Genomic DNA, 27542 nt, shown 5'->3' with positions numbered 1-27542 from the left:
ATACTGCTTGGAGAGAGCAGATGTTGCACTGCTGGTGGGCAAAATCAGGTACCATTGTGTTCATGACACTGAGGAGTATAGTAAGGAATTTAGAAATGCATTTTCTGTGCTGCAGTCAAGGAAAGGCAGTGGAAACTCAAACTTATTGTCTCCCTGCCTCAGTTTCTAGGAGAGGAGAAACCTGGCCCGGCCCTTCCTGATTCTTTTTGTTAGTTTGATGGATGGAAATTACACAATTGCCTGTCTCTGTGCACTGTTTTGCCTCTCACAAGTTGGTCCTTCCCACTCTGTCCCTGCTATGAATAAGTTTGCTCTGCAGTGTGTGGGTATCTAGGTGAAGAACGGAGGGGAAAGAACATAGGCAGCCTGAAGAGAATGGGAAGGATTGGGGATGAGGAATGGGGGAGAGCTTGGATAGACCCTGCTGTCATAGGAATGATCTAGGTAAACTGTAGGGAGGGCTTAGCCTTTATTCCCTCACCCAAGACCAGACTGTGGGTAGAAGAGAGACTCCAGGCTTCATTTTGATGGCTTTTGTCACACAGAGTGTAAGCCTAAGAAGTACTGGAACAGACACTTCTCACCCAAATCCTAGGCTCTGGGGCATCTCTCACCAATCAAATGCATATTTATATTTCACTTACATATACTGGAGATGTTGACAAGATAAGAGGTCATATTCTGACTTCTCCTCAATGTCTGGACAGAAGCCTGCCTCCTCTCATTGAATCCAAAGCAGGAGTGAACGTGTGTGTGTATAAACACATGTGCTCTAGAGCAGTGGGCAGCAAACTCACTCCGTATCACATCACTAACAAAGAGATTCTATGCAGGAGACATTTGCAGGCGCGAGCAGAAGAAAACCTTCACGTTTCTTCTCCAGGGTGAGCGCGTGCTGCAACTCTGAGATACGCTCCCTGACTCTTGAAATTAATTCAACATTCCTGTGGCTTGGGCAAAAATAACCGGAATGAATAATCGGGCTGTGCCGGCCCTGCTGCAGATTTCCTGGTAGATACAGCCCCCTGCAGGAAGGAAAAAGCCAAGAGACTGCGGTGGTGCTCAGGCTGCTTTGCTGGGCACAGGAACATGACACTCTTTATCTTGCGTTCTCTGCCTTTATCACGAAAACGATCGTGTACCCTGAGTTTTGGGCTTGTTTCAAGCACTTTTATTTCTTTTTTTACACAAGAGACAAAAACACCGAGACATCAGACGACACCAATGTGTGAAGATGGGAATGCCCCTGTGTGAGCGTGCTAGTGTGGGGGAGGTGTATGCACCTTCAGTTTTTCATGCCATCTGGCTGAAAGCCTTTCATATACCAGGCCTCTGGGCTGGTACAAGGAATCAACCTTTGTTGGGGAGCCATCAATCAGGAGAGCTAGTGTTTGGGTTTCTTCCCTAGGGAAACCTGTGGTCATCCCCAAGGCTCAAAACAGAGAAACAAAAGACCCAGAGCTGCTTCCTTGGTCCCACCGCCTGTCTACGCTCAGTTATCCCTTATGTTGGATAGGGATCCAACACCTCTAACTTTTTAAAACCTATGACTCAGTTACAGAGCAGGGACTTCCCAGGATTATAGCCCTCACAGCTATGGGAAGAGGGAGAGAGGGATTTCTTCTGAGCTGAGGGTTTTTTATCTTACCTTGGCCTCTGGTTTCACAGTGAGTCCTAAATAGTAGTGGCCTCCACCCCACAAACACTACATGTCTGTTTGTGGAAGAGAAACCACTGGGGCCTTTCTGCTCTGCAACCGACTGGACTATGCTCAGCTGCTCCAAGAACATCTACATGGATCCTCACAGAAAAATAGTCTGGCCTTGTTTCATTGTGGGAGGGGCCAGAGACATTCTGCAGACATTCTTGTCTCCTCTCAGATCCTGTCCTACATGTCTGGGGATGTATGGGAGAACCCAAAGGTCAGTTGCTGTTGAGCCTTTGTGTTCGGACATGCGTAACTCCGTGCCCACAGTTCTGACAGTCCTCAGTGGATTGCACTCTGCACCACTGCCTTCAGTTTGGAAAGGGAAGAAGCAAACCTGGCAAGCTGTCCTGTCATTTATCTTCTTGCCAAGTGGGAGGCAGAGGGAACCAACGCTCCCAAATTTCTTCACCGGAATAGCCCAGCAAGAGAGGGAAGCTGTCCACCAACCTATGCTTTCCTGAGGCTAGTGACCAGGTCAGGGTTCAGTTTTTGCTGGCAATCTTTTTCTTACGGGCAGAGACCAGATCATAGAAAGGATCCTGTGTGATGCTGGTTCTGGAAATAAGAGGAAATGGGAGCAAAAGTAAGAGATTTAATGATGGAGAGCAGCACAGATAACCCAAATGAACTTGCACAGAGACACCACTTGCCAAAGTGTAGGACTGGAGATCTCCAGACTCACAGCAGAGAATTTAGCTGTGGCTAGAGATTCTCCAGAAAGGACCTTGAAACTCTATAAAGTCAAGAGGTACCACAGTGCTGGACTACAAACATTTCTGTTCACCCCTCTTTTGAAGCTTTCATAGCCAAATAATCTGTGTGATCATCTGCCCCTGGGGCTGAACAAAGGCAAGCTCAGGCCTCTAGTTCTGCTCTCCTCACCGTATTGCCTCAATCCACTCATCACGTTCTGCTGGTGTGGCTGCTGAGATCTTGTAGGACTGATGCTTGCCTTCAACCACCTTCCCATCCCCATCTGTTTTGCAGGCTTTGATCTTCTGCCCTTTGCAGTTGGGATTGTAGAGTTCAAAGCAGTTCTGTCAGGAAGGAAACAAAATGGAGCCGTAGGGGAAGACACGGTGGACCAAGGAGGCTATGCTGCCTCCAACCATGAGTGACAGGCTCAAAGAGATTCCAAAAGGGAGGAGAGCATTCTGTCTCTGAAATGTAACAGACCCTTTCCTTCCCCACCCCAAGAATTGAACCCACATCTCCTGGTGCAAAATAACTAGGAATTCAGATGTGTACACTCATCTCTGCCCACCTACACGCATATACACATGTGAAACATACAATACAGTCAGCCAAAGGACAGCTGTCTCTTCACACCAGAAATATAAATTAAAAATACAGTTATGTTTAGATGGGGGCACAAGGCAGTTTGGAATGGCACCTTCCATCTGACAAGCATGGTTGTATGCATCTTCTCTTCCCTCTGACCATCTGACAGCCTGTGTTGGCAGAGTACCAACCAGTGGAGACTTACTGGCTTTTTGGGATCATCCACCTTCCGGACTGATAGGTTCTCCAAGGGGATAATGCCCAGAGGCTCTTTGTCCTGAAGGCAAGGAAACATGAATTAATACCCAAGATGCTCCCCAAATCTATGCCACTATTTAGAGCCTCTCTGATTTCCCAGACATGTGTCTTTGTGAAGGTGACAGGGGCAGTGTATGCCTGGGGAGACAAGACCACAGGTGAGCAAACAGCACCGAGTTCAGTCTGGGAGCACAGGGTAGAAGGGAAGAACTGTCCCCCATCCTCTGCTCCTCCCTGGCCCCTCAGAGGCTCATAACCACCCAGGACACTTTCCCAACCATGAGTTAAGCCTTTACCGTGGTATATTCAAAGTAGTACAGGCAGTTATCTGTCAGAATGAACCAGCGGCGTTTCCAGGTTTTTACACGTCCTCCTAAAGGCAACGAGATGCAAAAGCCATTAGTCACACATTTTTCTGTCCTTCCCCCTGCCACCCCCAAGCTCCAGACCTGCACACACAGACATACACTCCCAGATCTCCCTGTGGGTGAGCTCCAAGGAGACACCATGGTGCTAACCACTGATGTGATGCAGTGTGGTGGACATGCACATACAGGGAGCCAATTTTGCTCTGATGGTGCTGTGAATGGGAACAGGGGAGGAATATCTTCTCAAGTCCCTTTTTGAGAAGACAGAGCCTGCAATAGCTGGGAGGAGGGAGCAGCAGCTGGTTTCAACAGCAGGTGTCAGCCTCAGCCCACCACAGCAGACAGGACCGAAGGACAGCAGAGATGATGGTGGGTTGCAGGGGGAGATCTGTGGTTGGAGGCAGGCAAGTGGGAAAGTCAGTGAAGCTAGGGGAGTCCTCCCCCCTTACCTAATTTCAGCAGCCAGCCCTCACGGTTAGGGTTGAAGAAAGTATGGGTGAGGTCGTTGCCATCATCCTCTGGTATGGAGAACGGTTCATTCTTTATGCTCTCAAACAGATTCTGCCCCAAAGCATTAATGGAGAGAGAGAGAGAAAGACAGTGAAAGATTTATTTCTGACAAAGCTTGTACACAACTATCCTAGGTCCATCTGGACCATCACTCTATTTCTACAAGGGCAGGCAGGCAAAGTGCAGGGGAGCAGGCAGTGAGCACTGGGGGTACAACAGCCCTCAGTCTACACATCACAGGGTTTCAAGAGAGACCACTAGCTCTTTTCTGCACCTCGTGTCATAGTCTCAATTTAGAAAGTCACAGACACAAAATGGTGCACCCATAGCAAGACAGGCTGCTGTGACCAAACCCAGCATAACACAAGTGCTGCTTTGGGTAGTGTTAAGGCACTAGGATGGGGACTCAACATGGCAGAAACTGCAGCCCCATTTAGACCCTAGGTTGGTGGGGCCAAACACTGTCGATAAGCTGTAGAGACCAGCATATACAGCTACATGGCCACAAGGAAGCACATTTCATAGAACCGAGGCTTTGGCACTGAGGGACACAAAGGGCGACATTCATAACAGCAGAGTGACAGGGAGGCAGGTTATTAGCTTTCAAGGTATACTGACATGTTGCTAACATCATTGGATTTCCAGTCATTTTTAACACAAATCCCGAGCCAAGAAAAAAAAAAGAAACTACAGGTTTCTGCATCTTCCCTCAAATTGTCTGACAGAAATGACACCTGGAGTAAAATCTAAAGCCTTTACCCTGAAGGGATGCTGCTCAGCAAACCCACATTTGGGGTGTAGGCAGCCTTTTTGACACAAGACAGAAGTTATTGTGCCCAGGCTGGTTGGTGAAGCCAGACACACGTAGGCAGGCTGCCCACTTCTACCTTGCCTCATAGGGCAGGTTCCATAGTTGCTGAGCTTTTGAGAAAATGGAAGCTCCAGCTTTGCTAATGGATGCATCCCTTGTCTCTGCATCTTCATCCCCTGGGATAAGAAACACCATGGACCTGATGAGAGCTTTCTAGATGCTGGAAGAGACCCTGACACTCATTGGGGCTTGTTGGTTCTACTCATTCAAAGATATATCCTGATGTAAGAGAAGTCAGGCACTGGTGTCCTGACTGATGCAAACATTGGAGTCAACTGAGGCATTTAGGTATGAAAAAGGGAAAGGAATTCATAATCTTGGCCACAGTGACATTGATTCTTATACCCAGAGACACACAAGAAATAGATAGCCCCCTTGGGGGCTAGGAATTTCAAAGCTGGATGAGTGAGGTGCCCAGCTACCTCCCAGAGAGGTGGGTACCCCATTCACATGGCCTCACACCTACATGACACACAGCAGTATCTGTTCCTCTCTTACACGTACAGACTTAAAAGCACAAACTTTCTTAAACTGATACAGCTATTCCCTGAATGTCTCCAGCCCTGTCTCTCTTGCTCCATGTCCTCACCAACAAGAATGTGTGAAGCTTCTCTCCAAAGCAGTTCCCACATTTTCCAGATTCGCTTTTATACATACTGCCTTCTTTCCCCATGAGGACCTTCTCCTTGTATGGCAGAAGATCAGCAAGCCTGTATCACACTGAGACCTGCAGACCTTTGCTTCTCAGTGGGCTCTGAGCAGAGAGAAGAGGTGATTTTTCATGATAAAATTGGAAGTCTTCTTACCTTTAAGAGCTCTTCTGGCAGGTCCCCTCCATTGTCAATGCCTCTGTTGATGGATACAAACCTTTCAAAGTGGGGTTTGTCTTTCACATTGGGGTTGTGCAGGCTGGTGTTAAGCATGATGATAGAGAAGGAGAGTATGTAACAGGTATCTATCAATGAGAAAGAAAACCAGGATGGGTGCTACTTGTTTTAGACAGCAGAACAATCCGCACCCTAGCAGGTGGCTTGGTTTCTAGTCACTGAAGAACAGTGTCATTCTCTCAGTTGTAGGAGAAGAAGGGAGATGTCCCCTCTGCTAGGAGAAAGAGGGACAGAGTTGGATTGGAGTGATTCCATTCCCTCAGGATAATGGGGCAAATTGGGCAGATCTGGTCCAATAATGGCTCTGCCAGCAGGAAAGTTTCTATGGACCTACATCTGTCAGTGCTATCCTTGCTGCAATGCAGTATATCTCATGTGAGGCTGGGACCACTTCTCCAGTCTACTGCCCATTGGGATGGACTGTAGCACAGTGGGAGAAGGGGGACCAAAAATATTCAGCTTCACAGGAACTGGGTTGCCTCCTTCAGCTTCAGGGGAAACACACTTCCAAGTGGTGCCCTCTGTGCTTTGTGAACGGAAAAGTCAGGCTACTCTCTCTAGCAAAGTGTAGTTCAGCTTTATAGGCCTTCTCCCCATAACTACCTGTGGACTGAAATACTCCTGGGTTACACTTGCAGTACCAGTTGGCAAAGGCCTCCATCATCCGGTCAATCTTCTGTGCTTCCCCAGGCAGCCGGAAGCTCCATAGGAACTGTCTATCAGGAGCAGCATGCCAGATAGTTAGTCAGATTGGGTGCAAGAAACATTTATCCTTCCCTCAACCCATGTGATACCATGAAAATAAAAGAAGCCATCCCATCACACCGGGGAGACAACACAGTGCATGAAGCAGAAGCTCTGCTCCTCTCTCTACAAACTGCCTGGGTTCATCAGTCTCAAACACCCTAAAAGCAGGAAGAAGAACTAAACATCCTGGAAATCATGGCTCTGCTTCTTAATGAGTGTCCTGCAAGGCAGCAGAGACTTCAAGAGAAAGAGTCCTGCCAGGATGTGGCCTATAAGAAAACAAGAGGCCCTGAGTCACTTTGTCATTGACATAACAAGCACCGTGGACAGACATGATTCCTGCTGCAAAAAAAACTTTTCCCATCCCCCCAGGCATTGAAGCCACAGGGATCCACTTTTCTGCAAATGGTCAGTTCAGTCAAGGGGCCACAAAAGTGTTCCCCCTGGAGAAGCTGTTGACAACTCACAGAGCAACAGCCTTGGAGCCACCACATGCAGCGGGGTCTTGGGAAGTTCCCATTTCAGACCAGTAAGGTTTCCTGACCTTTCTGGGCCCTAAGACCCAGTGGCTGAGCAGGCTCCAACACCATACCCTGCATCTGTCACCATCACTTACCTCAGTGCCTGCACCAGGTTTAAGTGGGCAAACTGGTGACATGCCACAAAGGCTTGGAGGATCTGAATGTTTGTGGGGTCCCTGGGAGAGGATGGAGGGAAAAGGTCAGAAGAGAGCTCTCATCCTGCCCAGTTTGGATGCCCCTTGGTGTGACAACAAGCCCCTGGCTCCATCCCAGCCTCCACTTCCCCTTTGACCAAGAAGCAGCTGATATATGTGTTCTTGTCTTGGAACACTGACCCCACTACAGGCAGCAGGAAAAGTAGCCCATATAGCCAGCCTTAGTCACCCTCCAAAGACCCTCCCAGGGGTGTACTGCCCACTCAGCCCACTGTGGTTGGAGGTACGTTCAGTCTTGGCACGTGGCTGAGGTCTGCCACAGGTCATCCAAAATGGTAGTTAAGAGGGGCCAGGCAGGACAGGGCCTCCAAAGGGTCTCCTCATCCTGCCTGGGCTGCTCACCTCCCACCCAGGTAATCCCCAATGGCTGTCTTGTTCAGACCTTCACCCTTGTGGAGGAATTTGGCGATCTCCTGCGGGTCTGAGGATAATACCTGGTGCTCAGTCAGGTACTGGATCCCCTGGGAAGGAGAAGCAAGACAGTGAAGTAAGACAGCTTTGTGGTGTGATGAGAAAGTAGGACTCCAACACATTGATATCAGCCTTCCTTAGCTTTGATGAACTTTCCTCCTCTGTTACTCCCCAGCCCCTTTATGGGAGATCACAGCCATGTTCTCATCTTTATTCCATCCCTCTTCATCCACTATGGGTGGTCAGTCCCATTTTCATTTCATCCCTAGATCTGGCTAAATGTTTTACTCTGATGGAAACTCAAACAAACAAAAAAGGGCAATGTAGTTTAAAAGTCAAAAAGGCAAAGTGAAAATAATTCATTTTAATATTTTCAATCAAAATATCTTAGTGTTCTGTTCCTAAATGTCTTTTTTTTTCCCTAAATTAACTTAAAGGAAACACTCTTTGTTTAAAAGAAGACATAATGAAAAAAAATGTACTCAGGCAAAAATAAAGGCTTGAGACAACTCAAAATAATTTTTTCTTAATTTTTCTTCCATCCAACAGAACAGAGAAGACTGCAATCTTTTCAGTTCCATCCCTCCTAGCCAGTAAGGATGGAATATGCTTTTTAAGGAATACAGAGTGTCTGAGTTGGGTTGTGCAAAGAGTCAATATCCAATATTAAGAGAGAATTTCATGATTTTCAAAGCCAAAGAAAGCTGAGGTTTTGTTCAAAGGATTCTTGACAATATCTAACAACACTGCAGTTCTCCAGACCACATAGCAATTCTCCTCACAAAATACAATAAAAGAATGAAAATTATTTTAGATCCATCAAAATGTTCTATTTCAATGGAATCATTTCACTTTCCCCTGTAAAATATAAGAAACTATATCTAAAATGCCCCAAAGAAAAAGCAGTTTCAAAAGAGAAATTGAAATGTTTGTGAGATTTTTTTTTTCCATGCTATTTTCCTTTCTCTTTCCCCAGATGGAATTTTGGTAAGACCAATTTAATTTTGCAAAGCATTGCAGTGATGATGGGGCCCCATTTTCCAGAAGAAACTGTTTCTCCCCAAAGGTTTTGTTTGGCCAGATTCCTAATGCTTATCTCCTCTATCCTCAGGAACTCCCATGGGATCTTGAAAATAGGAACTCGTTTAAAGTATCAGCATTGCATGGATGGAGTGTAACCTTTGAAAGGAGGGGTAAAGAAATTTCCTTCCATTGCAGCACCTCTCTGTTTATTGCATGTAGCAAAAAGGAGGCAATAATCAGAGATCTGCATAATACAGGCACAGCGTATACAACATTTTGACCAGGTTGATCAGCATTAAACTAATAAAGCTAAACTGGTTTGAGGTTAGAACTAGTTCGGGTATTTCTGCACAGAATGGCACAGTGCCACAGAGAGTTGCCTCTGGGGTTTCAAACCAAGGTCAGATTGAAAGGCAAAATAAAACCTCCTCTCATGCAGGCTATAAGTACTGATATCACTGCTCTGAGGCAGCTCCCACTGGCAGAGGGATGTCCAGGGGACTGGCAAGCACTCCAGCTGTGGTGTGGATGCTGGGGAAGGCATCTTGACAGTCTCAGCAGGGCACAGAAGGAGGCATGAGAAGCTGTCATGCTGAGCAGCAGCCACTCAAGATGTTAGCTGTGGTAGTTAGCTGGTGATGAGCTATCATTCGATCGCAGCTTGTGGTTTTCCTTACAGAGCTCAAAAAAGTGGCCCACCAGTGAGGAGGAAGGAAGAGAGAACTGTCTTTCTCGCATCTTGTCTACCTAATGTTTTTAGAGCTTTCTGCAGAGGGCTGAAGGCAATTGACACCACTGGTCAGAGTCCCAGAAAGTAGAAAAGCTGTATTTACTCCACAATTCAACCAATACTACCAAAACCAAAACTGTTTTCAAAATGTCAGAGGCATCTTGTCCTCTTCTGTTACGAATGAGCCAAGGAACCTGACTCGTTCTCAAAATTTCTCCCCTTCTTCTTAGTTCATCCTCGTCTATCACATTATAGCAAACTCAGCCTTGCAGTCAAGAAGAGCTGTGCTAAAGGAAATTTGGCTCCCCTGACATATTGGCAGTGTTAAACCATCCTCCCCTTACTTCTCTTAGGTTTGGGTTGAATAGTATGGGATGACCTATAAGCATGTGATGGAGGGAGACAACACAGCTTGATCATATAAAAGATCTTATTCAGGAATAGAATGGAGAGTGTTACTAACTGGAGCCTTAGTGAGTTAGGAAACACAGTCCCACGCCATAGTTCCTTTGACATAGGTGGCTGCAAGTGGGCCAACAGCCAACAGAATATCTTCCTCCAAGCTTTCTTTATCCTCATAGGTGGTATGAACAAATCCTACCTTTGCAGGATCCATGTTGAATTTCTTCCAGCCCAGGGACAGAATTTTATCCCTCTGTGATAGTTTGCTGCAAACACATAAAAAAGAAGGAAAATCAAACAGAATAAAGGAACATGTCATTTAACTCACAAGTAACTTAGTAATAAGTTAGGTAACTTAGATATCTTAAGGACAGGTGTCCGACTATCCAGAAATAAAGAGAAATCTAAGAGGAGAGCAGGGTATTCCTGGTCTAATTTCCCTGTCCTTGTTGTGATCCAAATCCCATTTTGTTTTTTCAACCTCAAAAGAGAGACTTTGTAAAAAAAGGCATACTTATTACACTTGCCTGGTCTGTTCTCTAGGATTATTGTCTGCCTCCTGCCTCTCTGCATTTTGGAAACGTTCAATCTCTGCAAACACTTCAGCAATCTCCTCCTTCAGCTTCTGCAAAAGAAACATCAGGAGGATGAAGGCAATGGAGGGAAAAACAGCAGACATACATACAGAGCACGTTTTACTACTTCCCTCAAACATAGGAAAAGGACAGGCCAGATGGTCATGACCAGCCAAGGATGTCTACGAAATGGGGACTGCTCTGGGGTGACCCTGCTGGATTCCATATGAAAACAATTGGAGAGAGGGGCAGAGGAATGTTCTCATGTCTGTTGTCAATCAAGGCTGGAAAAATCAAGATTAGCCAGCGTGGCGAGTGTCAGAGAACTCGCCCCAGTGTTGATTTCAGTTCCTCAAACAATGTCAGATGCAAGAATCCTTCCATTGTGCCCTTTTCCTTTGAGCTTTTACTTTGCATAGCCCTGCTACGCATCCAGGAAAGGGGAAGTGGAGTCAGTAACTATGAGGTCAATATGAACCTGAAGTGGCAATACTATGAAACACAGTTTTTAACATACCTATCATTCAAATATCATTGAGCAGATACCTGTCTTTAGGGGGAGAAAGAAGAAAGAAGGAGTAAAAAAAGAGTATTGCAAATTTTAAAAAAAAATCAATTGTGGAATTCACTTTCCTTTAGGCCGCTGACAGACCATGGCCGCCTTGGCTGGATGTTCTGCTTTACTAAGGAAATCTATATCTGCTTGTTTCCATTCTTCAGTTATGGTCCTCCTCAGAGCCAAATTACATCACAGATCTCTTCCAGGAATCACCCAAATTCTTCCACAGGCAAACCACAATAAGCAGGGGAAGATCCTTTCTCATCAAGGAATGAGGATGTGGATGAAGCATTTAACCAGACAGAGAAACTGAATTTCTGCAATATCCCATAATTTAAAAGAGCTTTAGTTTTGCTCTGGTCACCTTCTACTGTGCTTCATTAGTCTCCATGGCTCTGAGTGTTCCTTACTAAGCTTTAGGTATTGCAAAAATGTGACAAAACAATGATCTTAGCTCCCAAATTTCAAATTATTATCAATTTTGTTACTCTACTCACTGCTAGTTTTTGGCAGTGTTACTGGCAACTAAAGACCCATCCTTTCCTCTCCTCCCTCTCCCCTGCCCCAGACATTCCCCCAAGTGTTTGTGTTTAAGGGTATTGCTAGACACTTTCTGAAAAGATCCCCTGGGGAAAATGTCTCTCATTCTAAGGTAGTCTTTTCACCTAAACTCATTCTGTTCCATTGGACAATGCATTGCTTAATGGATTTAGGAGATAAAATATGAGTTTGTGCAGTCTAGCAACATTTCTCTGTCCACAGTGGGCAAAAAAATGTAGTACTCCTCTTACAGTGCCCATTGCCTATTCTGAAAATTGAAGAGAGAAGAACCACACACAAGCAAATGACATGCACATACATTCATCATCTGTTTTGCAAGAGGAGACAAGACACTATTCTGATTTGCAGCAGAAAGAGGGAGTCTGTAGTTTGCCTTAATCCTTTATGCCAGGAAATATTGCACCTATTTCCCAGACATCTGGACATCTTCATATTGTTGGGAAATCAGTCCAAGTCCAATGATTCAGTGTAATAAGTTCTCTCTAATGGGAAATCATATTCCACGGTGATGGAGGCAGAACAGAATAGAAAGTGTACAGCACCACGCATGACTGTGATGCAGTCTGACTGATTTTGAATCTGTTACTTTCAGACACTTTTAGGAGTCAGTGTAGAAATGTTTGGGTCTGTTAAAAGAAAAGAAGAAAAGCAAGTTCAACCACAGAAACTTGTGTGGAAGGTCCTGCCAATACACCTCTTCGAAGAGACGGGATCCTGCATGAAGGACTTGTTAGAGGTCCACAAACAAAACAAAAGTTTGATAAACACAGAATGATGCTGCAGGTAATCGGTAATTAAAAATAATCATAAATGCTGAGCCAGGTGCCTGCCAGTATGACAATGAAGTCATACTCGTTACCTTAATCCTAAATATGCAATCCCAGCTCATCCCTGCTCATAATTTGACCGGCCTTTCTCAAATATCCCATTAGGGCAGCTGATGATTCCTGCAGCAGAGAGTTGGACGTACACAGGTGGCAAATAGGCCAGGGTAGCCTGAAGTTGAGAATTCAAGTTGGATCATGACAGAGAAAATGTCTCCAGTGCCAGAGCACTTCTGCATGGCCTGGACTGTTATGCAAAGGTGCTCCTTGGTGAAGACAGATTTTAGAAAGCTAGGCAGGCAAGAGAAACAGGATGGTCCTTACCTTTATGTCCTCCAAAAGCCCCTGTTTGTGCTGCCTGATTGTCTCTATTTCAGTCTCTTCAGCCTCGCTCAAATCAGTTGACTCTGGAAGAATAAAGATGCCCATGACAATAGTACCAGGGCCAACATATCACAGAAAAAGCTGCCTCGACCTCCCAGTAGGTACCCTCTCCTAGGGTCATGTCATAGCAACTCTGACTTCTGTGTTTCAGCATCTATACTCCCTGCTGTTGCAGCCACTGCACCTCACCTTTGGCCTGCAAATGGTTCTCAGTCCAGAGCAAGCAGCACAGACCCATACACCCCTCCTTACAGTCAGACGTGTTGGTAGCCCTCTTATCTAAACCTGCAGCAACCCACTCGCCCACTCAAGCAATTCTGCTTGCTGTGAGCACAATGAGGAGGTCTCACCAAATGCTCTCTGGTGGTTTTCATGTCAGTCATCTTTATGTACTGAAAATCTGTGACCTAAACACTTCACCTACATCCAAACCTCCCATGAAGAGCCACTGGCTTCATGGATTGATCCCCCACAGCTAGTGGGGGGTCAGAAGTGACTTAAGAGAGAGAATCAAGGTTTTTCAAATCTGAAGGCAGGATCTGGGGGGATGAAAGCCTTGCTGAAGAAGGAATGTCTTTGGAAGGCTGTTGTTCTGTGGACCGCAGACAACACAGAAATATGAGTAGGCTTTCTTCTAATGTACAGGAAGTTGAACAGATAGCAGTAGAGCCAAGGCAACCACAACATGATTCATAAAACACCCAGAACAATTGGGGAGACAGCATTGTTGCTAAATATAATCCAGGTGAAACGTAGTCTCTTCAGCAAGGAGAAGGCTGCAGCCATAGAGAGGAGGCAAAGCAGATGACAAGGCCCCAGGAAAAAAAAAAGGCACTCACAAAAGGCTGAGAGCACTGAAGGTCACTCCTGAAGTGGCAGACAGGGCCCTTGCTGCACCTAAATACTGCAAGACAAAGCTTTCCCAGGAAGCTATGTCAAGTCACTGGATGTCCTGCTTCACTGTTTCATGAGCCATAATCCCCTGGGCCTCCTGTCTTCCTGGAAAAAGGGGAAGTAGCACCAGTTGCATTGGAAATTCTCTTGGTGTGGATCTCACATGCAAAACAACTGTTATAAATATGACTGGAGGAAAAAAGGGGAAGGAAGCAGCCACGACAGACAGAAGGAAAAGGGGACAAGGGCGATCATCTTGGAGTCCACATGCTTTTTTCCTGTCATGGCCACAACAGCTCAGAGAGATCTCCCTTCCATAATCCTAATCTTTCCCTCATGAGCTAAGTATGTTCCTGTTACTCTTCTCAGGCTGCAGCCTCTCTTCCTGCTGGTTTCAAGCATTGCATTCCCTGGGGAGAGTCTGCTGAATCTGTGGGAGTAAAGCACTGGACAAAGAGCCAGCATGAAGCCAGGAGTGGGATGGACCCATGTGCCCTCCCAGTCCTGGAAGCAGCCCTTGTGAAGAGCTGAAAGAAGCTGACTGATTGCTGAAGCCAGTCAAGATAGAAGGAAAACTGGTGGCATCCAGAAGCCTTGCAACAGACAAATCTGTATGTGAGAGGAAAACAAACAACCAAGTAAACAAGCATAACACCAAGCAAGCAACCAAGAAGGCAAACAAAAAATAAACAAACAAAAAGAAACCACAACCAAAAAAACCCATGCAACAGCTCAGCTACTTATTAGGCAGGTTGCTAACTTCCCTTTGAATGTCAGCCCTATGCCTCTGAGCAGTGCCTGGGCTTCAGCTTAATTTATGTCTCCCATTGTTCTGGCATCTGCGGGAGACGAGGCCAGTCTCTCAGTCTACCCAGCTTTATCTCTCTCACTCCTGCAGGGGCTTGTAATTGTGGAATCACTGGGGTGAATCCTTGACAAATTACCACTAAGATCTTTTGCCCTGTATTTCTTTCCACAAAAGCACCATAGCACGACATACCTGAGGAACCTCACCTTCCCCCACCTCATCAGCAAACTCTGTGGTGTGGCTGGTTGCTTTGCTTCAGTTGTTCTTTGTCTATTGAAGCAGCCTGAAGCATCTCAAAGAGGCATGAGGCTCCCAGAGGACACCATCTCACCCACATGACCCCCACCAAGATTGTAAATAATGCAGTCCCCCTTCCTCCTGAACATCTGAAAACCCCAACTCCCAAATGATTCACCTGTCCAGTTTGTCAGAATGAGAAAAGTGTGGGAAGGACTGTGTGTGGGGAGGGTGGGAGAGAAAAAGCATGAGTCATGGGGAAGGAATAAAAGGGTAAATAAGCAGGAAAGTTTAACATAGTATTAAAAAAAATTGATGGATCAAACTTTCAGGGCAACTTTAAGCTGCAGAGAGGGTCCTTGTTAGGTTTCCTAAGTTTCCTGAATAGCTTAAGTCCTTGATTGCCTTGGAAAATAATTCTGATGTCAGTGCATTCATGTTATTCCTCTGTCGTAACAGGCGGCCTGATGCTCTGCTCAGGGTGTTCTGAGGCCATTCATCAATGTTATTGACCACACTGCAGTCAGGGGAAGTGAACACAAAGGGCTTGTTTGGGGAACCATCCGCAGAAAGGCAGTGAAGGCAGCAGAGGCATCAGGGCAAGCAGGAGGTGAGTTACTGAGAGCCTTTCCTTCACTCACCACATTGAGAACAAGCTGAGCCAACAGGAGGACACTGAGTAAAGCACCACCTGGCTCACTCTAGACACTTGTAATGGCAGAGGCAGTTCAGCCCTGCACCAGGGGATTGAGGAACAGCTTCAGCCTTGTCAAAGTCCTCAGTACCACCAAGTTACACTTCCCTCTAGAGCTAGGTGAGGACACAGATGAAGCATAGCCCTGGTCAGGCTTCTCTGCACAGGGGGAAATTTCACCCTGGTGAAGAACACACCATGAAAACACCCACACATTTCAGGAGGATACTACCAGCCAAACCAATGCTGAAGTTTCACGGTTCAGACACCAAAAAAAAAGGAATGTCTGGCATCCTCTCCAGAGAGGACATGAAGTTGCTGCTTGAAATTTATTTTCAGAGAGCAAATGTTGAAAGGAAAGTGCATCAGCATTACATCTGTTGTTCTTACACCTGCTCTTGAGGTTGTTTCCCCACTCTTAGGGCAGAACCTAAGAGAAAGACCTGCCAATTTCTCATGAACTGTCCAGGCTTGTATTTTCAGTGTTGTCACTCAAAACAGTACACAGACTTCAATTCCAGTTGTGGTGACTTATGCCTCCAGCCTTCCCATCTGGAGGGCAGGTTGGAGTTACCCAAACATCTGGGTACTTACGTGGCCAGCAGGGAGTACTGTGTCTACTGGTCTCATTTCCCATTGCAAAGGGCTGTGCAGAACCATCCAGACAGTAACTAAACAGATGATAAATGTATGTGCATGTCATTTGCTTGTGTGTGGTTCTTCTCTCTTCAATTTTCAGAATAGGCAATGGGCACTGTTTTGCTTCAAACCCAAGCAAAATTATATGAATAGGAAGACAGCTTTTGAAGCATAGAATAAGTGGGAAGTTGACCATCCAGGACAGTTGGAAGAATGGACTGCAGAAGCTGTGGGGGAAGGTTACGAAGAATGACTGTATCTGTAGCACTGTGGCAAACCATCCATGTGCTACACACCCACAGAATGACAGCAGAGGTTTATCAGGCCCATTTGCAAGGCAGTGTAGGGCTCTGAGTGTAGACACCAAAGGGTTTGAGCACCTCCACCCATGGCAACACACAAGCAGAGCAGCCTGATGGGCACCTTCTGCCTGAAGAAGGCTGTCTGGTGGAAAATTTTCACCTGAAATTCCTTTTCTTTTTCAATATGGCTGTTGTGTCATCTGCAGTACAGACCACCACCTCCACAACCAGGTAACAGGCTGGCAACAGGCAGATGACAGGAAGCCTTGCAGCTCCTCAGTTCCCTCCAACCCTATCTGTCTCCTTCCTGCAGCCACTACACAGTTATCTTCCAGCTTGTGTCAGAAGAAATTCAACACAGATCCCAACAGGTTTAATTTGCACATTTTAGTTATGGGGAAAAGGTGTGAAGAAGAATTCATGTTGCTTCCTTGTCCCCTTATCCCACATGACAACTTACATCAATCAGGGTAGCTTCTAGCCACTTTTGACTATGGCTCCTACCCCACACATCCTAGCACAGGATACCATGGCACCCATATGCTCTCCCATATTTCGCACACTCAGCTCAAGGATTGGGCATAATGGCTCTGTGGCCTCACCCTGACAATCGTGAGATGGTTTTGAAGGAATCTGGAAGAGGACATACACTGCAGGGAGAGTAACCTCCCCACAGATATAGGTCATCTCGCACAGATATGTACCTAACAGGACCATCACACCTCAAGGTAGGAGTGACCCCAGGAAAAGGTGTACATGCACATCTGACCTTCAGGACAATCAAGCCACAACTTAGCAATTTCAAATGCATTCAGTACCCTAAAGCTCCCTGGAAAACTCTGTCTGGTAGCAGCCTGGGCTCTCAAGGGAGCTCAACATCAAACAAACCCTCTTTCTCACCCAGCTGTGGAGTGACAGGATGGGACTGAGCAAAAACATCAGTCAGAGCCAGCACATCTCTCCAGGCCTTGCCTGCCTCTGGGCTCTGCCTCTAGCCAAAACTGAGCAAACCTGCATTCTCCCTGAACAGGATCTCATTGTGCTATTGCAGTGTGTATACTTTATTCAAAGTATACTTACTTGAATGTGTAACTTTCAAGATATAATTAACTCATAACACATAACTTGAATGAATGACTGTGTCAGACCTTCTGTGAGGAGGGAGGCACACTCCAAAATAAATAGTAAAACATGAGTTATCCCTCCTCCTGTCCAGTTTGTCCTGCAGAATCTTTTACCACAGTTGCTTTCCAGTGGGGAGGGCTGGGTGATCTGAAGAGACCCACCTTCACCAACATTCATAGTCAGATGCTGGCAAGAGCTCAGTTCCTACAGGTACTACAAATTTCCCTGACAAGGAAGTATGTTGTTTGAGTGTGCCCCTTCCTTGGCTACACACCTCAAAGCTAAAATGTGCACAGCAGTCATTGAAACTGGGCACTGCTTTTTGCTTTCACTCTCTGCTCCATAACCTATATACAAAAGCCTGATAGGACAGAATCAGATCGAGAAAGGTCATTGCAAAGTGATCCTTCTTCTTCCCGGCCCTCGTTCAGTCTATTGCTATTCAGCTCTCCCTCTCTGCTGGCTTTGCACAGACACATGCTCAGAGCTTCCTCAGCCAGAGGCTAGAAATGTTCAGTCTGGAAGTGTGCCTTTCCCTGCTGAATCCCAAACACTTTTCCCACCACCTGCCAAAGAAGGAAATAAAACCTAAGATCTCTCTCAGTTCCTCAGGTATGGCTTATCTCCCCCCACCCACATCTGCCCATTGAAATTATTTCAGGACCAGGCAGGCCCACCTGCAGGTCACTTGGAGTTTGTAGGATCCTAATACAGTTATTCACCTTTAACATGGACATAAGCAAGAGACACCCCAGTACCAAAAGCCTTGCAAGAGTGTTGCACTGAGATACCCAACTGCATGAGAGGCTCCCCAGAGGCAAACCAGCTCCTGGGATCTGCAGGGAAACACCATTTTGGAGCTTGCAAGCCATGCCAGAGTTTCATGAAGAGAAGCCAAAGCTTACAAGTGTTCATCCTAAGTGTCATATAAACCCTTGATGCCCCTGAGTCAGTTCCCAGCTCAGTCCAGGATCACCAGCCCAAGGGATCCCAGCAGTAGACACTCTCAGTACCAAAGCCATTTGAATCAGTGGGAAATTTTCTCCCAGTGTGAAAGGAGAGCAAGTAAAAAGAAACCCATGCCTAATCCTGAAGGCTGACAAGCAATCTACTGCAGCCCCAGGGATCTTCCAGCATCTCATCCCTCCAGCCACCAGCCACAGTATCCACTCTAGATGCTGGGATTTCGTGGAGTGCTCGACTCTGTCAAACTGAGTGCACAGCCCTCACCCAAAAAAAGATACACAATGGTCAAGGCTTACCAGAAGGACAAAAGTCCATCCTGAAGAGTGAGATATATTTTCAACACAAATGTGTTTCAGATGTGTTGAAAACGTGGGGTTTTGTTTGTCCTTGCCTTCTGCTTGTTCAGATGCTTCACAGAACTGAAACAACTTCGAGTCAGTGACCAAGACCGCAGCAGAATTATGGGGGGCGGGTTGCCCTGTGACTCCTCCCTTCCTCTCCTTGTCCCTCTGATCACATGTCATGAGCTTGCCTCAGAGAAGTAAACTGTATGTGCATACTTCTGTGACCTAACAGGGGCTCACTGGCCACTTCTGAAATACAAATGCACAGATGCATTTCCATCCCAGCAGCTTTTTTGAGAATCTCTCTTTGAGGGGACCGAAATGAACTGTGAGAGGCTGATAGTACTTTGGGTTTTTGTCTGAAATACTCTGAGGAGAGAGGGGGGAAAAAAGGAAGTTCTTGATTCAGAAAACCCATCTGACTGGGGAAGTGGTTTCATTCTAAAGGAAAGATTCTTCCTGTGTTAATTCTGCAGCAGGTGGAGGGGGTAGGGATGGGAATGAACACTCCAAAATTGGAGGATGGTTGATAGAGGGGAGAATAAAGCTGTCAGCTTCTTCTTCCTCCCTCAGTGCCCACTAACTCACTAACAAACTGTTTTTCTTGGAAACCTTGTAAGTCAGGATAGAGTGAACTATGAAGAAATTAAGACTTCTCTCAGGTTTAGCAATATTCCTGCTGGTGAGAGAGCTGGCATTAGCAGGACTATTTTGAAGGCATTTCTGCTGCTCTGTTTTGCTGTGAAGCAGAGAGGTGCTCTTTCTCCTCCAACTCCTTCACACAGCTCTAGAAGACTATATGCTTCCCCTTGAGTTGCTTTTGGTTACCATGTGATTTATGTGGTAGACCTGTGATGTAGGCAATGTGAGGAAAATTAGAAGCATGCAGGAGAGGACCATGTTAGACCCAGAAGAACTGGTGATTGAATAAATAGGTCAAGGGCAAAATTCAAAACAGGTGTGATGCCCAAACAGGGCTCTTGCCTCCTCTAGCAGGAGTGAAGCTGTAGAGGGTCGGCTCCTCTCCATGTGTGAACACTTAACTCTGAAGCACTCTACATCCTTAACTGCCTGACCTGGTGCTGTACTCACATCGGCCCTTAAGCAGGGCAGAAAAAAACAGGGCCAGACTTCTAGCTACCTTCTTTCCATGAGACAGCAAGGTAGAGTTTGCAAGAGCATTGCGCATGTAGAAAAATAAGAAAAGGCTTTCTAACTTGTTATGCAGATGGAGCCAGCATGTACGTACACTTATCACCATTTAGGAGCGGCTCCTGTGAGGCTGAAGGTCCTTGACTCGCTAGGAAAGGAAGAGCTATTACATTCCTACACTCCTATTAACTGAGTCTGGTCTGAAGTTCCTCTGGAGAGAATAACTGGCCCTTTAAAAGGCTTGATGCCTGAACACTCTGGCTAAGCTCCATTGCTTTAGGGCCATTCAACCTCAGAAAGAAAAACACAGGTTGCCCTCCTTTCCTCCCAGTCTCTTCCATTTGCTCTAACCTGTGGTTATGCTGTAGGTTCACTGCTGTTACTGGAGAGGACAAGCATTCTGATGAACCTCCAGTGAAGAATGGGAGGTATCCCCACCTGAAAGATGACAAGTGGTGGCAGAAATCCAGAATCAGTTTAAACAGCCAGGCTTGCAAACAACCTGTGACCTTTTGGAACAGTCAGTGGCAAACATTTAGGACTCACTTTCCATGGTCAGTGTCTATATTTACAAAGAAGCAACTAGAAACTTATTCAGGAGTGGTAAAAGGAAGGAGAAGAGAATCTGTCTGGACCTTCATTACACCCAATGTCCATGCTTAAAAGTTATCAGAGGCCTGCCTTTGGGACGCAAATTGCCAAAAGCTCGCCCTTTGTAAACTAAATTTCTGTGTTGAGATTCTGGGCCACATAAGAGGAGAACTCACTGCCCCACAGTCCAGCCCAGAGCCCCAGTTCCTGCATTGAGACTGGGTCTGGTGCATCACTTCTAGTCCTTCCTTCCATCACTGTTTTCCACAAAAAAATCATGTCAGCAGTATTGCAACTGACATCAAGCAGACATGTCAACCTAAAATACTCCCTTGAAAGACCTGATCTTGCCTGCCTCAAAGGTAGGAGACGTATACAGACAGCTTGATAAGGGCTGTTGTTACACATGCATCTGTGGGCGAGTCAAACCACAAGCACCCTACAAATACCAAAATGGATGCCTATGTGCACTGCAAAGTACTCTCAGCCACTGGAACAGAGGGCAAAACCTGCCCCTGTGTCTCTAGTCCATATTTGCTTCATCTTTCCAGCTCCTTGATGCTTCCTTCTCACAGCTTTTCCTGCCTGCCTGTTGAAATGTCTGACTGCCCTGTTTGAGACCTTACTACCATTTCAGTTCGACGATCACTTCCACTACTTGCATTCCCCTGTTCTGGTAGCCTTGCTGGTAACAGTGGCCGGCCTTGATGCCCTTTAAATGTTTTCAGTTATTTCAGCCAGAGGAGTCTGAATGGGAAACATACAGTTAAAAAACTGCATAAGTCTATTTCATGTAAAAATGAAACACCTGTGAGATGTTTTCTCATGAAGGTATACAACAGAGATAGGATCATAAAACTAAGCTAAGCCTAGAGCATTTCCCATTCTTTCCAAAGTGTAGGGTTTAAGTATGTCTCCCTTTCCAGGTCCTTAGTTCCCCACTGATTCACATGGTGGAAAAACTAGTTTGAATCCAGGCTTACCCTGGAGAAAAACAACCAGTTCCTCTCTTGAGGAAACCTAGAACCAGGTGAGAGATCAGTCTGCTTGAGCATCCCAGACCAGCAATATGGATCTGTAGTGAACTCAAGTGGATACCCATACTACCCCAGCCAGCAATATGTCTGGAAACACCCTTAAGGTAAGTAACACGTTCTGTGGTTGTGGCATGAAAAGACTATGAATGGGCTACAAAACAGCCCGTGTTATTTCAAGTGAAAATGGGCGGGGGTGAAACCAAAGGAAAATACAATGACAGAGAGAATGAGGGAGAAGGAAGGAAAGGAAGGAAGGGATGAATGAGCTGTTTGGAACAGGATCGGGAAGAAACAGATCTCTGGAAATCAGCACTTCTGATACAGGACTGGGGGTAGATCTCGTAATTTTTTCTGCCACTGCACATCCTTCCCAGCTGTGGTTATCTCAGGCTGGGGCTATACAGGCAAAAGGTGAGTGTGTGTGCAATGGTGCAGCAGTTCTCACCTCGTCAAGCATACTCAGATTAGACAGACTGCTACAGATCAATACTCCAGGCTGTTCCCTGTGCCTCCTGTGCCAGGGACCAATTTTTCTCCCCAGATGCTCTCAGACTGTACAGAGACACAAATTTGAGCTGGAAATATCTGTTGTTCTGGTGTTTACAAAGGAAAATATCAAACCAACAATGTGGGCGCACTTTTCTACTACCTTGTACAGGCTTAAAATAATTTTGTAAATAAATTAAAAAAACTATTTCTTACTACTTTCAAAGGGATACTTTCAAGGGGATAAAGACAGTGACAAAGTGCCTTGTATTTTTCTGTGCTGAACATGTCAACTGTATTCCCACAACTATCCACACAGAAACAAAGTACAGGTCTGTACAAATTCAATAGCTCCTTCAGGAGGTTTATGCTGACATTCAGGTTGGGTATGGAGGGGACTGGAGTCTATTTTAAAGGTAGAAAAATGATGATTTTGAAAGGCTGCAGGCAAAAAAATCCCCTCTTATAAAGATTACAGAAGGGTCACTTAGAGTCTGATAAACCCGAATGAAGAGCCAGAGGGATTTTTTTGTTGGACTTGGAAGTGCAGCAAGACTGAAGGTTTATGCCTTTGAAATAAAATGGTAAAAGGGAAGCACAATATTTTACTTTGGTAGCTCAGGAAATATTAGTCTTGTAAAACAGAGTAGCTATAGATTTCCTTAGTCCTCTAAACATTTCTTTTCACTTCCTTGATGCAGCCTTCCTAGAAGACACCATCACTTACCAGTAAAAATACGTATTAGATCTGGTTTTACAAAACATAGTATATCTAACATCTCATAATGTATAAAGAGTGCTAGCAGGCAGGGGAGTCAAGTTGCCACTCCGGTTAGAATATACACATGTGATTTCTAGTCCCTGTTACTCTGCTCTACAACAGGCAGGTGAAAAATGTTGAATAAGCTAAGCACCTTGTGGGAAAGAATGCACAGTCAGATATTGATCTGTATTTATTGCCATTACTGTAGCAGGCTGGTATTAGTGAGATGGGGTTGTCACTGTCTGAGAGTAAAATGTCTGTGGGAATGGAAGCCCATATCAGAATCACTGGGGACCTGCAGAAGTACAGAGAATCAGACAGGGCCAAGCCATAAAAAATCCAGTATGATAGAGAGTTTGTGAACAATTTCTTAATCGAGGGAAATGCAAGTGTGAAAAAGCGATCACAAAGACCTTGATGCCCAAAGGTCTGCGCCATGGTCTTCTGCTTACCCAGATACAGAAGGGGTAGAGGAGGGGAACTGCTTTCACTGCGCCAGGTAGGAGAATGGCAGTGGACCTGCTGTTTTGTCCCAAAGCAGAAAGGCTGAGAGCACTCACTGGAGATAGAGGAGCCTCCATAACACAGGGTATCAGGAATGGACCACCTGTCCTTGATTGCAGTAGGCCTGGTGTCCAGAAAAGCCCATGAGTAAGACAGGTTCAAAACTCAGTAAACACCATTTGCAAGCTGACTTGCTTATGATGGATGTAAATGTAAATAGTTTGTGTTCAGGATTGGAAACTTCATTCTTTTTCTAAGCTTTTCCTTAACATGATAAATTTTGGCTAGAGAGGCCTTTGGTATGGCCATGTCAGAAAACAGACCTGGTATGAAACAACTCCGCAACCTCTCTAACAGGGACTGCAGAACATCATCACCCACTTCAGTTATGATCTGAGCTCTGAAGTTAGGGTAGGCTTTTCAAAGAAGTGTGGCAGTCTGAGAAACTGCAGCAGTTGGGGGGGGGGGAATTTTGGAAAAGAGAAGTGGCAAAGCAAGAACTAAAAGCAGGGGACAGATGGCATGAAGCTGTGTCAATGGGGAAGTGGGAAGGTGCAGAAAGGGTATATTGCAAGTTTGCAGCCCAGTCAGGCTGAAGCAAATTGCTCTTTACCCCGGTGGGGGCTCAACATACAGAGAAAAGTTCTCATGGCCACTCAGGATTGCCTGAGAAAGAGCTCACTTCAAATAAATCCTATCAGGATCCAGGGTAATGAGAATACATGCTGTGACCATGTGCTTTGTGTGCAAAGAAATGAGCCTTGTGCTTCCTCCATGAAAGAATCCTCCCTGCTACTCTGTGCTGAAGAACAAGCCTCCTGCTCAGTTCCTGCCCTCCTGTGCAGGGCTGTGATGTGCAGACACCATTTCTGAAAGACTCCCTCTTACCCTTTGCCCGTAATCCTTGAGGAAGCAAAACACCAGAGAAAGAGAGGGAGATATAAGTGATCCTCACTGCTTTAGGTCCTCGTGGGGGGAAAAATGGTATCATACATTTCCTCCCTTGTGACCCAGCTCAGGACCCTGAAGTCTCTCAGAGTAAAACTATCTCACTGAGCAGTTCTTTCCTGTAAGTGTCTCCCTCAAACTCAGTGAAGGGAACAAGAAACCCTAAATGTGTGCCTGCCTTCCCTCAGCCCCACTGCACATACAGAAGGAAACTCATGTGAAGAGCACCTCTTGGTGGTGTAAGAGGACATCAGAGCAGCAGCAACTGATCTGTATGTGCTCATTTTGAGGTTATGTGCCTCCTTCCTGCAGGTTCCTTCTTTTTTCTGCAGCATGTACAAATGAGATATTTTAATGCAGCAGGTGCCAGTGGTTCTCAGAGTGATTACTATATATGCTATTTGAATGTAATATACCATTTTTAATAATTTAAATGTAATGGAAAGAAACACCCTAGCAGTTTTTATGTGGATCCCTATCGTCCCCCTACAGAGGCACCAGTGGAGGAAGGATTCCCAGCATAGACCTCTGACTGGACAAGAACTGATTCCATAGTGGTTGCAGGGAATCATCTTCCAAAAGTAATTTGCCCAGAAATGGGTTCTTGCCGGGACTTCCACAGCTCATTGTCGGCCATGCAGAATTTACAGTTTCTTTGACATGAGGCTCACCTGAACAATCCCTCCCACCTGACCAATTTAACTGGTTTTCTTCTTCTCCAGTCCCTTCTACACTGCCAGTCCCATAAGCCCATGTGCTAGACAAGGACAAAAGCACACACTGGCATTCAGCAGGTCAGTGGTCCTTGTTTATCCCTGCCACCAGGTCCTATTGGGCCACTGGTCAGTTTTCCATCCAGTCTGCGTTAGCCTGAATCCCATCCCTAGCACTGTCATATGACTTACTCTCTCCCAGGTAAGACTCAATGTATTCTTCAGCTCTCCCCAGCTCTTTTCCCCTCAGTCGCCATCCTTCTCACTCCAGGTGTTCACTCTCTTTTCTTCCCACCTGCTTCTCCCCAGACACGTAAGATTTATTGAAAACCTTCAGACCAAATATATGGGGAAAAGTGAACTGTTCCTTTGGAGAAGATGATTCCAACTGTAGTATTACAAGAAAGGGGTTAAGTTGCTGAGTGCCTGTTCCAGGCTGCCTGCCCAACCTAGAGTTCCTTGAATCTGCAGATACTCTATCAGCTCCAGCTCCCTGAGCCCTCACTTGGCACCCAGATGTTTCCCACAGAGAGCTCTCAATGTGTCTGACTGCCCAGGGAGTTATAATGGTTGTTCTCCATCCACCAGTAGCATTCTCTAGAACCAGATACACCTGCCTTCTCTTCTGAGTCCCCATCTCCTGGCCCATTACATTCTGTGTCTGCTTGTCCTTTCCAGCTCCCCTCTGTAACAGCCTTTGTCCCTCTCCCTTATATCCTTCTCTGACCTGTATTCCTGTGGCCTGTTCCTGCTCTCACTTGCAGAAGTGTCATTGGGTTTCCTTCCGCCCCTTTCCCTACCCCCCACAGAGGGAACACCTAGTACAGTTGGTCACTTTGTGCTTCTGAAATAGCTGTAAGACTTGGAAACATTCCATGGTTGAAGATTTCTGGGTTGTGGCCAGTGCTGAGTGACAGATGGGAGAGTTCTCCTCCAGAGCAGGTCAGTCACAATAGCCTCCCATGGCTGCAGCAGCGCAAAGTCCATCAGCCTTTGGAGAAATGCTTTTATTCAGAGATCCTTCCTTCAGGAATATCCCAGCTGCAAACTCACTGTTCTTGGTCTTACTGGCCTCCCAACTAAGCCTGGAAATTCTAATTAATTCTGTGCCACCATACCCTATCTTCTATAAAATGCATCTCCTGCCCATCCACTCCTCAGTTCAGGCTGGAGCACACAGATATTCATACATACATGCTTTTCCAGGCTTAATGTTGCATGGAGGAGAAGGAAGGAAGAGGAGGCAGACCCTATTTCGATAAGGGAGAGGAAGGGGTAGAGCTTCCTGGGATCATTATGCTCTTTGTCTCTTCTTTCTTAGCGTGCTTGCTTCCCTTGATGATTAGCTCTACAAATCTTTTATCTTCTGAGGACAATGAGGACTGCCTTAGAGAGTTGGGGTCGTTCAGCCTGAAGAAGAGAAAGATCTGGGGAGACCTTATTGCAGCCTTTCAATACACTAAGGGGACCTATAAGAAAGACAAGTATAGGCTTTTTGGTAGGGCCTGTAGTGACAGGACAATAGGTTATAGTTTTAAACTAAAAGAGGGTAGATTCAGACTAGATATAAGAAAGAAGTTCTTTTATGTTGAGGGTGGTTAAACACTGAAACAAGTTGCCCAGAGAAGTGGTGGATGCCCCATCCCTGGAAACATTCAAGGTCAGGTTGGACAGGACTCTGAGCAACCTGATCTAGTTGAAGGTGTCCCTGCTCATTGCAGGAGGTTGGATTAGATGGCCTTTAATGGTCCCTTCCAACCCAAACTATTCTATGACAAGAAAGGAGGGGTCTGGCAGAAGTTTTCACTGGCTGCTTTTGCACAAGAGTAGAGGAAAGGTTGGACAGGAGAGACTGGTTTGCAGGGGCTTCTCTCATCCACCAGTATTGGCTCTCACGGTACTGTCAGGGGAGAGAAAACAGTTAATTGCATCCCTTGATGCATTTGCTCACCTTCATGGTGAACACACAGGTTCACACAACGCTTCTTTGTACTAGAAGTCTGGGCAGGCGAGAAAGTGAGGGAGTACCTTTTCCCCACAGGAGAGGAGGGATAGAGCAGCCAGCCATATGGAGGCAGTTGCTTCCTAGGGGATGCATAAATTCCCTGTTCAGCTGTCACAGAGGAATTGTTCCTTGTGATGTTTCGCCCTTGATGCTTAGGGGCCCTGGGAAAACCTGAAAAACCTTCATTAGCCCTCATCACCCCACTACTCCCACTTCAGATGCCCTTCTCTGCTTATATCTCCTCCAAAGTTTGGATAATAAAGGAGGGAAGAGAAAAATCCACCTGTCTGCTTTCTCACCCCACTTCTAACCCTTGTTCAGCTACCCTGGAAAAGCAGTTTGGTGCCCTCAGCCGCTCACTGCAATGAGATGGGAAGAGGTTGTGTGTGAGAACAAAAATTATTACAGTAGTCATCATCCCATGAAGCCATGAAGCCACGCCTGCTCCGCCTTCAGCTAACGGCCTCTGCCACAGAGCTGCCTTGCGGTGGGAGGGGAG

The 27542-nt window shown here is 46.0% G+C and overlaps 1 protein-coding gene across 1 annotated transcript; it reads right to left on the bottom strand.

The window, feature by feature from the left end:
• Positions 1–1160: 1160 nt before the first annotated feature.
• Positions 1161–18911, bottom strand: CYTH4 (cytohesin 4). The gene is made up of 13 exons (XM_008931559.3): positions 18797–18911; positions 12776–12858; positions 10460–10557; positions 10132–10198; positions 7709–7827; positions 7247–7327; positions 6487–6599; positions 5803–5951; positions 4065–4176; positions 3544–3620; positions 3195–3266; positions 2591–2745; positions 1161–2263 (listed from the first exon to the last, which is right to left on the bottom strand). The coding sequence occupies exons 1-13, from the start codon at positions 18813–18815 to the stop codon at positions 2191–2193; spliced, it is 1218 nt and encodes a 405-aa protein (XP_008929807.1). The 5' UTR covers positions 18816–18911; the 3' UTR covers positions 1161–2190.
• Between the last annotated feature and the right edge of the window lie 8631 nt (positions 18912–27542).

Source organism: Manacus vitellinus, unplaced genomic scaffold (genome assembly GCF_001715985.3).
Source record: "Manacus vitellinus isolate BGI_N305 unplaced genomic scaffold, ASM171598v3 scaffold_5_pilon, whole genome shotgun sequence".
Taxonomy (NCBI): Eukaryota; Metazoa; Chordata; class Aves; order Passeriformes; family Pipridae; genus Manacus; species Manacus vitellinus.
Note: the sequence above shows the minus strand (reverse complement) of the source record. Positions and strands in the feature narration are given on the sequence as shown.

Excerpts from the sequence above, each read along its gene's own strand:
- CYTH4 (XM_008931559.3), bottom strand. Across the intron at positions 10,199-10,459 it reads AATCCTAGAGAACAGACCAG|CAAACTATCACAGAGGGATA; the intron begins GCAAGTGTAATA and ends ATGTGTTTGCAG. Across the intron at positions 3,621-4,064 it reads GGGCTGGCTGCTGAAATTAG|GAGGACGTGTAAAAACCTGG; the intron begins GTAAGGGGGGAG and ends CGTTGCCTTTAG.